At 45.4% G+C, this 17907-nt stretch overlaps 1 protein-coding gene across 1 annotated transcript in view; it reads right to left on the reverse strand.

The window, feature by feature from the left end:
• The window catches only part of CACNA2D3 (calcium voltage-gated channel auxiliary subunit alpha2delta 3), a 931343-nt gene that overhangs the window by 77838 nt on the left and 835598 nt on the right, over window positions 1-17907 (reverse strand). Inside the window, exons 30-31 of the mRNA XM_006143064.2 lie at window positions 2087-2148; window positions 804-848 (exon numbers count right to left, since the gene is read on the reverse strand). Of these exons, the coding sequence (XP_006143126.1) occupies window positions 804-848; window positions 2087-2148 (107 nt within the window). The remainder of the gene's footprint in view (window positions 1-803; window positions 849-2086; window positions 2149-17907) is intronic.

Below are 17907 nucleotides of genomic sequence, written 5' to 3' on the forward strand. Positions count from 1 at the left end.
AAGAGAGAGACAGGGAGAAGGGGAGGGAGCAGCAGGAACGAAGCATTATGCTGGAATGAAGAATTTTGAGTTTCAGAGTTTTCAGCTTAGCTTGTTCATTATCTAACATTAATGGAGTCACATAGTGTCTCTGATTCTCAGTTTCCTTACCTGCAAAGATGAGGCGATAATTCCTGCCCATTTCATTGGCTCATTATGAGGATAAACAATGGTAAAGCATGGGGAAGAAGCTTGGAGAATTGTGTTTCGAATGGTAGTCATATGTATCACTTTTTATAGAATGTCGAAATTCCCATAGTGCTGTCCATGAGACATTTAAAGCACATTTCCAGCTCTCACAAAAAAAGAAACGAAAGAAATATTGTCTTCTCTTTTTTTTTTTTTTGTTTTTGTTTTGTTTTAGAGGTTTTTGCCATAATCATGTGCTCTCACTGGAGAGAGACATGGAGACAGAGACAATGAGAGGAAAAGTAAGAAATCACCCCCGGAGGGATGGCCATGCATGATTCCTTCTCCTTCATTCTCCTCCTGGGATCTTGGGCACACATGCACATGTGCTCGGCATGATTTTCAAACCACCGGGTGTGTTGGGACAGGAACGACGGTCGACCGTATGGGAGTACAACGATGTTCCCACTACTCCATCTGCTGGCCCCCTTCCTCTCCCATCTCAGCCTTTGGAGATGGGTCCAGAGCAATATGGTAGAACTAGCACTGTTGACCGCCACATTCTCTCCACCGGGAAGCACTGTATGTCCCCTCCCCTTGGCCAGGGCAGAAACAAAACCAAGTGACCATCTTACCTCGTCATCACAGCTGATGGAGCATTTGCCATCCAGAGAAGCACACTGTGTGAGAAAGAAAGGAGGGAAACATGATTCGGGCATTCCCAGCATCTGCTGTGGCTACTACTTCGCTACTCAAGGATAAGCAATCGAACTCCTGGACAATAACACAAATACAAACTTCCATCCAAAGGGAATGCTTCCAGAAGAGTCTTGTCTGCCCACTCTAGAAATGATATCAACCCCAAATAGTAATATTAAAGGCATATGAAATAATTGGGGAAGGGCTGGCTCTTTTTCATCTATTTCAATGAGTGTTGTCATTCAATATTTAGAATATCTTTTTAAGTTTTCCAATCTTTTGGTAACCAAAAAAATAAGGAAGCAGTTATTTGATTTTAAATGAATTCCCAATTACTTCTTAAAAAGCCATCTGTGTTCTTTATTTATCATATCCTAAAATATTTTAAGAAATGATAAACCATTCCAACATTCAGAATTGAGCCGATGAGAGCAATCTAACAGTTGCTATTTCTACCAAATTACTGAACAAATACCACCAAGATTACTTAGTGCAGAGAGCGTAGCAAAAAGAAAGATGGCTCTTCCATTCTCTGAGGTAGAACAGCTCAGAAAAGCCCTCTGGTCAAGTATGGTAGATACACGCTTGTACAAACCTAGTGAGAACAAGGCCTTTGAAACCCTGTAGAGAGTCACAAATCTACCACACCAAGATTAGGAGAAAGTCACTATGCAAATGTGACAAAAGGCCCCAATATTTAAAAGATAAAAAATTTTGGAAGGTTACTCTCTTGACTTCATAATTAAAACCTCTTCCAGTGGGGCCAGCAGGTGGTATGATGGTTAAAGTACTGGATCCCACATGGCCAACTCCACAGGTTCAATTCCTGGACCCAGTGGCCCAAAAAACACATTGGGTGAGTGTGAACATGTGCCCAAAATCCCAAGAGGAGAATGGAGGAGAAAGGATTGCGGCATGGCCATCCCTTGGAGAGAGAAGTGGTGGTGATTTCTCACTTCCCCTCTCTCTGTCTCTCTATGACTAATAAAAACCTAAAAAAAACAAAAACCTTTCCTAGAAGCAAATTCTCTGTTTTGCCCAGCATGAGGTGTCTACCACACTGACAGCCCTTTATTTTGCAGTGAAATGAAAAGGAATTGGAGCAGCCAGCAGTTCACTGTATAAACATTCATTGGAAATCGAGGCTCCAGGGACCCAAATGTGAACACCTGTATAAGAAGAATGTGGCTGTTGCCTCACTACGCTCATTATAACTTACCTGTCTGCTGGCAGTCCAGAACTTCCTTTGGAAAAATTCAAGTTTCATCTGAATGCCTACAGCTGAAATAGAGTAGAAATAAAACAGGGCATTAGCCATCCTTTAGACAATTATTTCAGAGGATCACTGAAAATGACCCACCATGGTAAGAGGCTGATAGAAGCACATCAGGGAAAGACTACAGTGAGGCATGCAGGTCAGGAATTTCCAGGGTGACCCGTATGCAGAGAACTCTTGATACAGAACAAACCGGCACACGCTGGCGGCTCCTGAGCAGTTCTAAAACCCCTATGTAATAACCACCCCTTATCCTCGAGGGGGAAACATTCCAGCCTCCAGTGGATGCCTGAACCTGAGGATAACACCGCACCCTGAATACTCTACGTTCTTGCAACCTGATAACTGAGACCGCTAAGCGGTGGGCAGGCCGCACATGCAGCCTGGATACGCAGGGCAAGGGGATGGCTCACGTCCCAGCGATGCCATCGATTTCATCACGCTCCTCGAGCACAGTTTAAAACCTATGAATTGTTTATTTCTATAACGTTCTATGTAATATTTTGGAACTGTGGTGGAGCATGGGTAACTGAAAGTGCAGAGAGGGAAACGGGATGAGGTGGGAGGGTGCGAGGGTATTTGTGGTCCAGTCTTCACCCCCGCCCCCGACAAAACCTGAAAACAGAAGTGAAAATAAAAAGGATGTTCAAAAGATTGTTAGTTCTTCAGAGTTCCTGGTTTAGATGACCTTTTTTTGTTTGTTTGTTTTAGATTTTTGCCATAGAGAGTGTACACTCGATGGAGAAAGACAGAGAGACCCAGAGACGGGGAAAGTGACGAAGCATTACACAGAGGAGCTGGCCGTGTCACGGTCCCTTCTCCTCCACTCTCTCAGGATTTGGGGTATGCACACTTGAACTGTGGAGCTGATCATGTGGGATCCAGTGCCTTAAACATCATGCAACCTGCTGGCCCTAGACTTTTTTTCTTTTTGGCCAGAGGTCACATGGGATTGCTGGAGAGACAGAACGCGGGAAAGTGCGAAAGTATCCCCCAGGAGACACGGTCATGCTGCAACCCCTTCTCTTCTCTTTCCTGTAGGGCTTTTGGGCACGCATGCACACGTGCTCATGTGTTTCTCGAGCTGCCAGGTCCAGGACTAGAACCGGGCCGTCAGCACCTTACCAACCGTGCCGCGGACTGGCCTCATTTTAGACAGTCATGCATGAACTTGTATGTCTAAAACATAAACTCTGCAAGGTTTTTTTTTTTCTTTTTTTTAATCTTTCTCTTTTTTTTTCTGGCTATAAGATGCATGCAATCACTGGAAAGAGACAGACAGAGAAATTGAGATCTTTTATTTATTTATTTTTTTTCTGGCTATAAGATGCATGCCATCACTGGAAAGAGACAGACAGAGAAATTGAGAAAGCAACCCTTAGAGGGGATGGCCATGCCCCAATCCCTTCCCTTACCTTTCTCATTTCAGGATTTTGAACATGCAAACGCACACGCACATGTGCCCAGTGTGTTTTCCAAGCTGCTGGGTCCAAGACAAACTGCTCAGTGGGCCATGTGGGATCCAGCTGTCTAACCGATGGTCCAGCATGGGTTTTTGAGATACAAAATGTGCAAAGCATTTGTCCTGAAACTGGCATTTAGAAATTAATCACGGGGGACCAGCAGTTAGCGTAATGGCTATGTCGCTGGACTCCCACGTAGTCGACCACAGTTCGAGTTCCAGACCTGGTGGCTCAAACTCACGCCAGGCATGTGTGCGTGTGTGCCCAGGATCCCGAGAAGAGAATGGAGGAGAAGGGATTACGGCATGGCCATCCCCCCTGGGAGGTGATTTCTTGCTTTCTGTCCCTCTGTCTCTCTCTCTCTGTCTGGTGAGCGCACATGCCCTATAGCAAAAACCTCTCCAAAAAAAAAGAAAAAAAAAAGAAATTAATTATGGTGGGGCTGGCAGGTGGCATGGTGGTTATGGTGCTGGACTCTCACATGGCTGACAGTCATCTGAGCCCCAGACTGGAGGCTTGCTTTCTCACTTTCCCTCTCTTTCTGTGTCTCTCTCCTGTCAATCAAAAAAGTAGTAATAATAAATAATACAATTCTTTTTTTAAAAAAAGAAAGAAATTAGTCACTATTTTGATATGACTTAGTTTAACTGCCCCCCCTGAATCCATAGCTCAATGTTCCTGTCTCCTTAGAACCCTGGTAAAATTATAAAATGGTTTGTCTGCAAAAAGCTTTCTAATGCAACAGCGAAGACTAGTTCTAAACATGCAAAATGGAAAGAGGTTAAGCATGTGAGTCAGGGCCAGCCAGTGGCACAGTGGTAACGTGACAATCTGTGAGGCTTGACCCACCTGAGGAGGACCAGGTTTGAATCTGGAGGCCTCCCTGTACATGGCAGGCACACGCATGCCTATGATTTGGAAGCCGGCTGGGGCTGGGAATGGATCGTGGTGTGAGAACCCTGCCGGGGGTGTCTGCCTCTGTATCCCTTGTGGAAGATGTAAATAAAATAAACTTAAAAAAGAAAAAGAGAAAAGAAAACAAAGTGACTTGAAACTTTGGGAAGTGGAATCTGGTGACACCTCAGAGTTGTACCATGGACACACTCACCGTATTTCTCTCCATAAAGTCAAGATTCCACAATGCTTGAAACCATTTTAGAAGGTGAAATGGTCAGGGGAAAAAGCTCCTAAGATGGAGACAGAGCTTTTGAAGAGTTTGAAAGAACGCGACTCTGCGAGATGTGGGGACTTGTTGGTTGCCATTACTCCAATGCAGTTTTGTGAGTGTCAGCCTGCGGCGTACACTCTCCCAGTGTCTGCCGCAGCTGCATACCACTGCACTGTGATGTATCTCCCGACATTCCTTTCTTTTACTTAAACACCTGCAGTGACTCCGACGTAAGTGTAACAGCCAGCAAGGGCGTTACCCACTGCTGAAACAGAAGTTTACTCATACGTGTGTAGGATTTGCCTGCCACCATGTGAGCCCCTCCTTGGCTAATCACTGGTGTGCTGGCTTCGGGAACTTGGAGGTTCACGAAGGTCCTGGTACAGCTTATAACTACCCAGGGCATTTCTACTTCCTGAAGAAACTGTTGAAACCGAACGAGAATGCACGATTGGAGAGACCTGCCATCTGTCTTTGGATCCGATTCCAGACTCTAGGATAAGCCAAGAGCCAAGCGGGGTGCGATACACAGAATGAGGAACAGTCTCTGAAGTGCACCATGAGCACGCTCCAGGCCTGTCCTGCTCTGCCAGAAGGTTCCGTGGGAGGATGGCAGGAGGTGGTGTGGTCCACCCAGTCAGCAACCCAGGCTGCTCTTGCCAGCCTTGAAGAAAGTTCAGAGACTACCCGAAGGAAGTCGATTTTGTCTGCGGGCTGTTTACATCATTTCAAATAAATCTTATTTTCCAAAACACCCTACAGCCCAGGGTGCGGGATGCGACCTGCGGTGGGGGCTGGGTTTGCTCAGATCCACCAGCAAGCAGAGGTCTCTCTCTGCCCTGCACTTGAGAACAAGCCTGAACAAGTATCTCTGGTTTTACCCAAGACAGGCAGGGGCAGGCGGAAAACCAGCTTCAGCGCAGAGGGCCTCCATGCTGTTGTGATATCAAGAACCGATATCGAAGGGGGGACCTGAGCTTATCTGTGTACTTCTGGGTGTTTCTCTTTGCTGCACACTCCAATTCCCTTTCCCAGCCAGCCTTTCTCAGGCTGGCTCTAGAGAGCAATTCACAAGGCCAAGGCCAACTGCCACGTCCAACTACAGAGCCCTGTTGGACAAAAGCATGAGGGTTTCCTGAAAGCATCACTCTACGGTAGCCTTTGCCTGGTGTGCTTCTCCTTCCAGTGGCTCAGGCTGCCCCTGGCCCATCCAGCGTCTCTCGACTTCCTCCACCAGCTACCTGTGCCCTTTCTGAGCACCCTGCTGCTCTGTCATGGAACTCCTGTTTTTTCACCTTCCTAATGAAGCTAGAGCTCCCTTCTGGGTGTTTATCCATCCCGCATACCTGGAGCCTGCTATCATCTGCCCCTGTCGTCCTGTACCCAGCTCCTCAGAGCGCTTTAATCTTTCTGATGAGTCAGTCTCTCCATCCCATTAATCATGCGGGCTGCTTCCCTCTGATCTCCCTCCAGCAGGCTGCATTGTCTTCCTTGTCCTGATGCCCCGAACTAGACAACACTCCCCTCACTCCTCGCTCACTCCCCTGTCTGGGCCATGAGGTCACTGCCCAAGGAATCCCAGATAGTCCCGAATGCAATTGGTCTGTTGGGGTTTGACCTGGCAAGGTTTCCTGCTGGCTCACCCCTGTGCTTCCTCCAGTGACATCAGCTGACTTCCTACTGCACATCTGGGTTTGCAGCATTTCCACCTAGAACTTAACATTCTTCTCTATGATGGAGACACTCACAATGGCACTGGCGGGTCAACTGCACAACCAGTCGTTAAGAGGCTGTCTCTGTTCTGAGTTGTAGGCTGGGTCCTAAGGGGAATAGGAACGTAGGTCCCCAACACCTAGCTGAGAAGCAACTGCAAGGGAAAAGCTACCTTGAAGGCACCAACAACAGTGCAGCTGAGGACAGGGCTGGCTTGGTCCAGGGGGGGCTACCAGGGCTCTGTGAAGAGAAGGTACATAGATTTGACTTGCAAAGAAGGCAGAACGGAGGACAGGTGAGTATCTAAGACAGCATGGACAGGGGATGGAGTCTTTTTAAAGACCAATGTGTGTTCTGGGCTTGAGAGGAATGGGAGTGGGAGACAGGTGGTGCAGACTAAGATCTGGCCAAGGCATCTGAAGACTATCCTAGAGGGCAGGAATCGGCCCAAGAGCCAAACCAAGTTTGCTGCATGAATAAAGTTTTATTGGACTGCTATCACGCTCTCTAGTTTGCGTGTGGTCTAGAGCGCTCCAGCAGCAGAGTTGAGTAGCTGCAACAGGCAGCTCACAAAGCCTAAACTACTTAATCTCTGGGCCTCTACACGGAACGTTTCCTGACACCTGCTGTAGTGCCATTACAGATCTGTAGAGAAGGGGTGGGATCAGATTGCCATTTCACAAAGTCCACTCTGAAAGCTTGCAGAGGAAGTGCTGGGGAAGGCCTGGGCCATGGGTGGCAGAAGAGTCAGATGAATTATGGAGCTGCGGCCACGTGGTGCTGTGGGCTAATCACTGCGCACATGGACACGATTTAGAGCACAAAACACAAGACCAACCGTCATAAATAAGAACAAAACTCCCCGCAACAAAACAGCAAATAAAAGCACTTAAAAGCATCCTATGAGCAGCGTTATCCAGAAAGACAAATACGACCTGACACAAACAGAAGTGTCGCCTCCTTTCTCTATTTTCTCTTGTTTTGTTCCACACGTCTTTCTTTTGTCAGTCTTTCTCAGAGAACACGTGACTACTTCAGCAAGTCCCACTCTCGGCCCCCACCCCCTCGCACACGACTTAAATGGAACCTGAGGTATTTGTCATGCCCGTCTCTTTGGCTCTTTCAACAACATTTCAAACCATAACAGCAGATTCTGAGTCAAGTCAATCTTGCTAATTTAATAAGGAAAACAAGGACAGAAAATGCTTTAGTGAAATCCAAATCTCAGGAGAGTATGGAAAATAAAAACACCATTCCTGGGGTTTGAAATTTTTTAGACAGTCCAGAAAATCATCAACATATTTTCCCTGGAGTTCATGGTGCTCCTCGTTTCCACTGGATTATGAATGTCCCAGGTGCCCTGTTAGGAATCTTTCAGCACATGGAGAAAGAGACACTTTTGCCGAACAGTATTTGTGGGGACTTCACTCTCCTCCCAGGGGTGCAACAGATCTCAACAAAAATACCCTGTAGGATCTTTCTCCCCATGCCAGTACAGAGTGAGCCTCCTAAGACAGTGACCCCAGCATGGGTCACTGGGATGGTCTTTGAAAACCAGCAGAATAGCAAAATCATGCTTTTGCTAAAGAGCCCAGAACCCCTTCACATGAAATATTCTGGCATCCCAGACAATGACATCTCTTTGATATCTGCATTATTCAGGAGGCTGTTCTTGCAACTCACCTCAATATTCCAAGAGAGCCCAAGTATAGCTCTTGAGCATCACAATACAGACCAAACACTTTGATGAAGCATCTTCCTTCCCAGCTTCCTTTTTTACCGACTTCCTAATTTCCTTGCGACCTCCTTTTCCCTTCTCTTCATCCCATGTTTATCAGAAACCCACTGTGTGCTAGGTGGTGGGTGTGTCGAGACAAAGATGTGAGGAATACAATCACCGGGGTGGGGGTCCCCATAAGAAAGGTTCACACTTGAGCATTCTCAAAGTGGACGGCACTGCACACAGGACATCGCCTAAGCACCAACACCTACAGACCACTCGATCTGCAGAGCTGATGATCACTGCATCTGAATCTAGGGACACCAGCTGACCTATGCTCTGATCCTGCATGTGGTAATTTACATTAAAATTAAAGGGGCCAGCAGGTGGCATAGTGATTATGGCGCTGGACTTCCACATGGCCAACCACAGTTTGAGTCCCTGACTTGGCAGCTTGAAAATCACAATGGATGTGTGTGTGTGTGTGAGGTTGTGTGTTTGCATGCCCAAATCCCCAGGAGGAGAACTGAGAAAGGATTGTGGCATGGCCATCCCTTGTCAGGAGTGAGTTCTCGCTTTCACTTTGTTTCTCTCCGTTTTGTCTCTAGTGAGTGCCTGCATCCTATGGTAAAAACTTTCTTAAAAAAAGTAAACTGAACTACCATTCATCATTCAGTTTCTTAGTTGTGCTAGCCATGTCCCAAGGGCTCGGCAGCCTCATGTACCAGAGCATTAAGGTTCAGAGCATTTCCATTGCTACCGAGCATTGTATTGGGTAGTGATCGTTTATCACAGGAGGGATCACAGAATTGGACATTGGGACTTTTTAAGGATCAAAGGCAAAGTTCTCCACAGATCTGCCTGGAAGTGTAGGAAATGAGGATGACTTTGGGTCCAATAGGACTACCAGTGTGACAAGAACTGTATTTGCAAGGGGAAGTTGATAATTAGTTTGAGAGAACCCCAAAGAAATCAATGCAACATGCTCAATGTGGCTACCACCCCCAAGACTGATTTATTTTGCTTTATAAAATTTGAGAATACAAATTACATTTCCAGTGCTATTATATTCAAATGCATTCAAGATGAAATCATGCATGCATCTCGTATCACGTTAATAGACATGCATTCAAGGGTAATTCGAAACTCACGAAATAACAATGTTACATGTAAAATTAGAAATAAAATAACTTTTTCATATTGTATTCATTTAGAAATAATTTTCTGTGGGCTTGGCCTCAACTTGCGACATACCCTTAGGAGCACAAATCCGGCTTGTAAAATAGGGCTCACTAGGCCTGGCACGCAAGCTCACACAAACACCCCTACTTCCATTGGCCCAGTCTTCCAGCCTCACAGTATCTCCTCAAACTCATGAAGATCTCACCCAGACACAGAAAAGCAATCCTGTCCCCCTCAATGAGCTATAGAACCAGGAGAAATCTGCTGGGAGAGTTGGGTGTAGATCCTATTTCTTTTTTGTTTTTTCTTTCTCTTTTTCTTTTGGTCATTATTTTTATTTACTTATTTATGTTCCTTCTCAAGTTATTTATTTTATATTCATTCAGTGTACATCAGTAAACCCTATTTCTAAAACTCCTACTGTGCTCCCGTTCCTCCAGCTCCACCAGGAGAATAATTCTGGCTCTCGCTTCCGAGCAGAGTTTTCGTGGGACTGATATAAACGAGAATAAATAAAAGGATGTAGATCGAGAGCAGAGTTTTCGTGGGACGGGGATAAACGAGAATAAATAAAAGGATGTAGATCGGGACACTCTGACGGGAGGATGGTGCTGCCGACATTCATGGTTCGATTTGCTCCCAGAGCTTTTATTCTTTATTCTTGTATTTCAAAGGCTGATACATCTTTCATGCCAATATGCTGAGACTGAGTGGAGTCAATTCAAACTGGCCACTGCTAGGAATATACTTGGGGATGTAATCGCGGTGAGTAAACGCTTCATAAAATCATGGTATTGGCTCAGCAAGCTCTGAGGATGGATCCTTTCTCTTTGGGATTAACGAAAACTGGGCGCCACCATTTACAACTACTCCCTGCCCCCTTCTGGAATTCTGATTATTTATGCACACTCAGGACAGTCTAGACAGGTCAGAGTACAGAACGCAAAAGTATTGTTGTCCCTGGCACTGGGGCCATAAACTCACACACTCATCAATCAGGCCACCTGGCCACAAAGCTTCTCAGCAGCCTACCCAGTGCAGGCAATGTGTGAACAATTATTATTATTATTTGACGGAGTCTTGTGATCCTGATCCTCCTGCCTCAGACTCCCAGCTGGGACTAGAGGTGCACACCTGGTACCTGCCTTTAGGTTGAACCAGGAATTGAAGTCAGGCTTCCCCTATGGTCCTAGCTTGCACAGCACAGCATCTTAGCAGTGTGCCAACCTGGTTAGGCCAGCATGGGGGCAACTACTGGGCTGTTGGGAAAGTCATGACATATTTTTCCTGTTTTTCTATGCAAAAATGTGTCACGATTTTTCCTACAACCCAGTATTACTCTGTTCTGGTGCAAGGACAGAGAAACAAGTCCCAGAGCTCTCCAGCACTGGCTTGGTCCACAAAAAGGAGTTTCCTCTTGGCGGGGGTGGGGGGGGGGGGAGTCAGCAGGGAGTGTAGTGATTAAGGTGCTAGATTCCTACATGGCCAAATGCGGTTCAAGTCCCGGATCTGGGTACTTTAAACTCACACCAGGCATGTGTACATGCATGCCCAAAATCTCAAGAGAAGAATGGAAGAGAAGGGATTACAGGCATGGCTATCCTCTCGGGGTGGGGTGGGAGGAGTTTTCTCTTAATACATGCCAATGCTTGGGAAGGGATATGGTAGAAAACTATATCCGTAATAGAGAAAATAAAACTATGATGCATTGATAATAAATAAATACCTGCTAAGGACTTGTAATCACTGCCCCTTTTAGGATGAGAGCAACTTTTTAAGAAACCCAAATTCTACACATAAATGCTACCTACATTTTCTCATCTAGAAAATCAGCCTCCTTGCCAATCATATTTCTTCAGGAGTGGTTACTCTCACACAGCTGGGTCAGTCTCCTACCCAGTCCCAGCCGCCCCCTCCAATAGCACCCGGGGATTTCTAGTTTCTCGCGCACCAAGGCAGAGAGCCTTGCAGTGATCCTAACAAGGCCTGGCACATTTGGATTCCAACTCTCCTTAATGAATGGTCAACCGTAAGAGCTGTTAGCCAAGTCCCATTTGTGTAAATGTTTTCTTCTGTTTGTTTTCAGAACAGCTAATTGCAAAGAGAACTAACAAGAAATCTGAATGTCACTTCTTTGGAACGGTTCACAGTGAACCCAAGGTTTGGACTAAGGCCCCCGTTCTGGAGTGTTGAAGAAAAGGACTCCAACCTTCCTTCCATCAGATGTGATCCCATTCCAGAAGACTGCTAATGTCCTCGGCAAATGACTTACCACATGGCTCACAATTTAAAACTGCAATGTACATTATGACACAACTCATCTGTTAAATATTTCATGTGCAGGTTTTAATGAATTGCATGATGGAATGTTGGACACAAAAGACAATTGAAATCCTGGGACTAATTTGGGCAAAACTGAGAACAGAGAATCCTCGTGAAGATGAGGGGGGATAGAAAAGGCCGTTGTACTCATGTTCCCTGGTGTCAGGCTGGCAAATGCGAAAGCTAGCTTAAAAGATTATAGGCAAGAAAGAATGATCAGCAACAACCGTAACAATAACTAGGGGGCCAGAAGGTGGTGTGGTAGTTAAAGGCGCTGGACTCCCACATGGCTGACCATGGTTCAAGTCCTGCACCTGGTGGCTTGCTTTCTCACTTTCCTCCTCTCTCTCTCTCTCTCGCCCCCACTGTCTAAGCAAACTGGAAAATGAATAATAATAATAAACATAAATAAGGTTAAATAATTATTTTAAAAATTAGACCAAAGCAATATGCATTCATTATAATCTTGGTAAAGTTTGAACATTCATCTCCAAAGTAGGGTATTCTTTCAGAAATTAGGGGCCCAAAAGCTCATTCTCATACCAATAGACACACCTAATATTTCAGCCAAAGAAGAGTGAAGAAACAGAGTGATAGGGAGGAGGGGGACTTTAAATACAACCCCCTCACCAATTGCGTATTTCACTTCTGAAGTATTCCCTGTGGTCTGAGGGCTGGCTAATCTTTTTTATACACACTTTTAAATAACAAAGAACTACATGATATATGCTTGTGGTGAAAGAGAGGGTGGGGAAAGCAACTCACATTATCACTTGATTGACAAGGCCATAGCAGAAGATTTTCTTTGAAGCCTCCGAGCTGCGGAGGCCTATTTTAACCTGGACCTATCCCTACTCACTGTCTGGGACTGACTTCTGGGACCGTGTATAGGAAGGCCTGATCCATTTGCCTACACGTTTCTTTCAGAATCACTTTGCTTTTGTCCCATCAGAGGTTCTTGGGAACAGTCACCTTTGGTAAAGTATAATAAATGACAATTATAAATGTTTCCTCCATTTGGGATCTAATTACTTGACTGGATCGATGTTGAAAAGAATTAGCTGGACGGCGGGATGGAATAATAATTTTCTTTTCACCCCCGAGGTAATCTGGAAGCATTTTTCCAGACTTCATCTGAAGAAACCTATATTCCCTCAGCTTTCTGAGGCTGCTGGAGTTGGCATTGAATAGTTTTTGTCAGATCATTTTATGCTCACACAACTCTTCCAATAATATTATTTCAATAAAGTTTTCAAGCCGATGCATTTTGAGAGTCCATTCCCACCCTTTCCACCTTTCAGAATAAAACATTTGAGCCTCAGGCTTCATTGTGTTTTAATCAGGCCTGCACAAATCAATGTCCATTAAGAAAATTATAAGCTTCCAAATTATAGCTCCCTAGTTAATAATTTCTTATTATTAGGTCACCACCTAATAACAGTTACCAAAGAGATTATAACAAAACTGGGGGGTCAAATTTCTAAACATTTCAAAACCCATAATAGAGCGACCACATATATTGGCCAAACACCTCTGAGTTGGATGTTTGCGACTGCCCTTAATAGGAAACAGCACTAACCCACGCCTGAGGGCAGCCTGTGCTGCTGGGAGGTGGCTTCCAGGCCCTGATTCTCAGGCTCCTGTTACAGGATGTGGAGAAGAAAAGGGACTTGCCCAAGCACACCCAGCTCACTGGAGGGAGCCCGAGTCTAGCTCAGAGCCCACAGACTCAAATGCGCCTCCCCCTACTCCTACCCCAGGGATGCTGTGAAGAACTGGGGGCCACGCTATACCTGGTGCGGAGCTCAGCTCACCCCAGCGGAGGCCTTGGAATGCTAGAGTTATCCGACCCTGCAGGAGCAGCTAAAAATCTCGGCTTAACATATACACGACTCAGTTGAAAATCTTGAAGAACTCAGAATAGACTGCCAGATTTACTAAATCCAGCAACCCTAGGCTAAGGGTCGCATTGCACACCCCCAGGCAATGACCTGGGGTGACCTGCTGCACACTTAATCCCCAAAGGGTTGAGACACTTTGCATCCTGTAGCTTAACTATCTAGCCTGGGGGCCAAGGCTACCTCAACCCACATGACTTTCATGACTTTATTATTCATTCTGCAAAGTTCTGGCCCAGAAAGAAAAGGCTGTAAATAAGGAAAAATATTTCATGATTTGCATAAGAATCTTATCCTAAATCTTTTTTTTTTTTTTCTTTTGAACAACATATGGTTCAAGCAAGCAATCTCCTTTTTCAGGATATCATGGCTCAAGTAGGAACTACTTACCTAAAAATAACTGTTGCTTTACCAAGACTCAGACGATGGTCCACCAATCTCAAAGTATCCTAATCCTAACTATATCCTCACCAATGAAAGACTCTCCCAGACCCCAAAGCCCTATCTATATCTGCCCTGACTTCCCTCTTCTGAGACACCGGTAAGAGGTGGTGTTCTTCATTACTGCGGAATGGAATAAGCCCGACTTGCCTGACCTATGGAATATTCTATGGTCTTACCAGCAGATAAGTCTGCTCCATTTTCTTCGTAGCATTTAACAATACTTGACACTAATCTATTGGGTTGTCGGGAAAGTCATGATGCATTTTTGCATAGAAAACATTCCTGACAACCTAATATATGTTATTTCTTTATTTGTTCTGTTTCATTCCCATCCACCTAGAAGAGCCTCCTTGAAGGCAGAGGCTGTGGGTTCCCTGCTGTGTTCTCTGCACCTGGCAGAGTGCCTGGGAAAGCCAGGCCCCTATGAATGTAGAATGACTAGGTGCTCGGATGCTCCGCTGTGAGTGACACCCATTATTATCAGGCAGTTTTCTCTCTCATGGAAGAGTTACCTTTGCCAGTTGGGTGCTTTGGACTCTGTCCTGAAGGCCATGGAGAGCTAGGAAGCAGTTCTTAGAGGAGAAATGTGAGATGTGAAAAGGCTTATGCTTTGGAAATACCTGCAGGTCAAGGTAGTGGGCTGTAGGCTTTGTGTAAGGGGGGCTGGGTGGCGTTGGGAGTGCATCCAACCAGACGAGTGACGATGGGTAAGTGAGCACTGAGCGAGGGGTACTGGGATGGAGACGCGTACCCTGTTTCTAACCCCCTTCAATGGGGGAACTGTGGAACCCCTGTGTTTTGCCATAGGCGCATCCATCTCATCTACCTTTGGGCAGATACAGACCCTTCACTCCACCCCTGCCAACTTACACACCCAAACCTCAAGGCTTCTGCATTTTAGCTTGGTCAACTGCAACATGAAAATATCTTCCTCATCACCAAACATGTCTCCAAATTATATCAGACATTACACGATGAGAATTATTTTGTAATACTCCATAGGAATGTATCACATAGTATTATTAGTGCAGTCAATGGTATTAGCAAGTGCCATTTATTAAACAGCCCTCTGCTCCCTGCCAGGTATCTGCTAGCAGCTTTAGATACTTCATTGCCAATCCTTACAACACCCTGCAAAGTGGCTACTACTACACCTGACACCTGAGAAGTTTAAGGATCCTAAAATAACTTAACAGGCCTAAAGTCTACCAGGAAGTGATTGTCACCCTGGTTTCAACTAGTACAGCAAAATCTAAGAGGTTTCTATTAACTATGAATTCCAACATGCTATCAGTGTTCTTATTTTTCCTGTCAGTTAAAATGCAGTTGCGGTATCAGGATAAGTTATTGGTTATTTTCTAAACACTCTAGAATATTTACGCCAATTATCTAATATAGTCATGGGAAGATTCACTCTTGAAAAGCATCGTTTTTGTTTTTTTTTTAAGTTTTTCTTCCCATAGGGCATGTGTGCTTGATGAGACAAAGAGAGATAGAGAGAAGGAACGTGAGAAATCATGCCCTGGCAGGATGGCCATGCTGCAATTCCTTCTCCTCCATTCTTCTCCTGGGATTTTGGACATGCACATACATGCGTACGGCATGATTTCCAAGCAGCCAGGTCTGGGACTCAGACCATGGTTGGCCATGTGGGAATCCAGCACCTTAACTATCACACCAATGATGCTGGCCCCAAAGCATCATTATTTTGTCACTGTGTGAACATCATGGAGTGTACTATACAAACGGAGATGGTGTAGTCTTCTACCAACCCAAGTCATGAGTATGGCCTACTGCTTCTAGGTTATAAGCCTGCACAGAGCATGCACTGGATACCATGGCAGCTGCAACACAGTGACTAGTATTTGTGTATCTAAGCATACCCAACCATAAAAGAGGTACAGTAAAAACATGACATGAAAGATGAAAACACACACCTACTTAGGGCACTTACCAGGAGTGGAGCTGGTAGGACTGGAGGTTGCCCTGGGTGAGTGAGTGAGTGGTGAGCGAGTGTGAGGGCCTAGGACAGCATTGTGCACTGCTGTAGACTTTACAGACACCACACATACGCTACCTTGCACTGGTAGAAAACGATTTTCTTGGGACCAGCAGATGGCATAATGGTTACATTGCTGGACTCCCAACATGGCTAATCCCAGTTCGAGTTCCTGGACCTGGAAGTTTGAAACTCACTCCAGGTGTATGTGTGAATGCCCAAAATCAAGAGAGGAGGATGGAGGAGAAGGGACTGTGGTGTGGCTATCCCCCCCTGGGGAGAGGTGATTTCTTGCTTTCTGTCTCTCTCTCTCAGCGAGTACACATACCCTATAGCAAAAAATCTCTCTCTCTCTCTCTCTTTTTTTTTAAAGAGGTTTTTGCCTTAGGCTGTGTGTACTTGCTGGGGAGAAAGAAAAAGACAGAAAGAGTGAGAAGGAAAATGAGAACTCACTGCCCCTGTGGGGTGAGGGAATGGCCACATCACAATCTCTTCTCCTCCTTTCTCCTCCTGGGATCTTGGGCACACACGTACACACGCTCAACATGCGTTTCATACCACTGGGTCCAGGACTTGAACTGTGATAAGCCATGTGGGAGTCCAGTGTTGTAATTGCTACACCATTTGCTGCCCCCACAAAAATCTCTCTCTTTAAAAAAATAAAATAGTTTTCCTTCTTCAATAATAAGTTAACTATAGCTTATAGTAACTTTTTTTTTTTTGAGAGATTTTTGTTATAGGGAGCGTGCACTTGCTGGACAGACAGAGATTCGGAGAGACAGAAAGTGAGAAATCACCCCCCTGGAGGGATGACCACACCGCACTTCTCCAGTCTCCTCTCGGGATTGCGGGCACACACACACACAGATGCTCCCAGCATGAGTTTTAAACCACTGGGTCTGGGACTCAAATCCAGTTCGACCCAGTGGGAGACCAGCAATGTAACCATTATACCATCTGCTGGTCCCAGCTTATTGTCATTTTTTGAATTTAAAACACTTTTTAAACTTTTTGACCTTCGCCATCAACATTTAGCTTAAAACATACACACACACTGCTTAGCTGTACAAAAATACTCTTTCTTTATATCCTTATTTTAGAAGTTTTTGCTTATTTTTACAATTTCTGTATCTACTAATGTTTAAAAATGTGGGTAAAAACAGAGACACGAACGCACACATTCGGCTAGGCCTACACAGGGTCAGGATCATCAATAGCTGTCTTCCACCTCCACATCTTGTCCCACAAGGCTATGATGAGCAACGCAACGTGAGATTAAGTCAAGCACGAGAGGAAATGTTGCAAGAGATGCTCTAGACACGTGACACAGGAAGCTGTAGCTGTCACATGGCAAACTGCGACAGTCGACTTTTGTTCTACGAGTAGACGTCCATTCTGAAATAATGACAGAAATTACAGTAGAGTACTAACCAGTACCGTGGTGGGTTATTATCACCGTCGACGATGAGACGATTATATACTGTATGTAATTGTACGGGCTACACTTTCATGCGACTGGCCCTGCAGTAGGTTTGTTTACACCCGGACACCACAAACATGCGGGTAATGTGTTGTGCTTCAATGTTAGGACATCTGCGAAGTTGCCATCCTCTTAAGGGACCACCGGGGTGGACCAAAGCATTGTTGTTTTTTTGTTTGTTTTTTAAGAGGTTTTTGCTATAGGGCACATGCGCTTGCCAGACAGACAGAGAGAGAGAGAGAGAGATAGAAAGTGAGAAATCACCCCCCAGGGGGGATGGCCACGCCGCAATCCCTTCTCCTCTGTTCTCCTCTAGGGATCTTGGGCACCCATGCACACGCGCCCGGTGTGAGTTTTAAGCCACCAGGTCCGGGA

This window comes from Tupaia chinensis, unplaced genomic scaffold, assembly GCF_000334495.1.
Source record: "Tupaia chinensis unplaced genomic scaffold, TupChi_1.0 Scaffold000091_1, whole genome shotgun sequence".
NCBI lineage: Eukaryota > Metazoa > Chordata > Mammalia > Scandentia > Tupaiidae > Tupaia > Tupaia belangeri.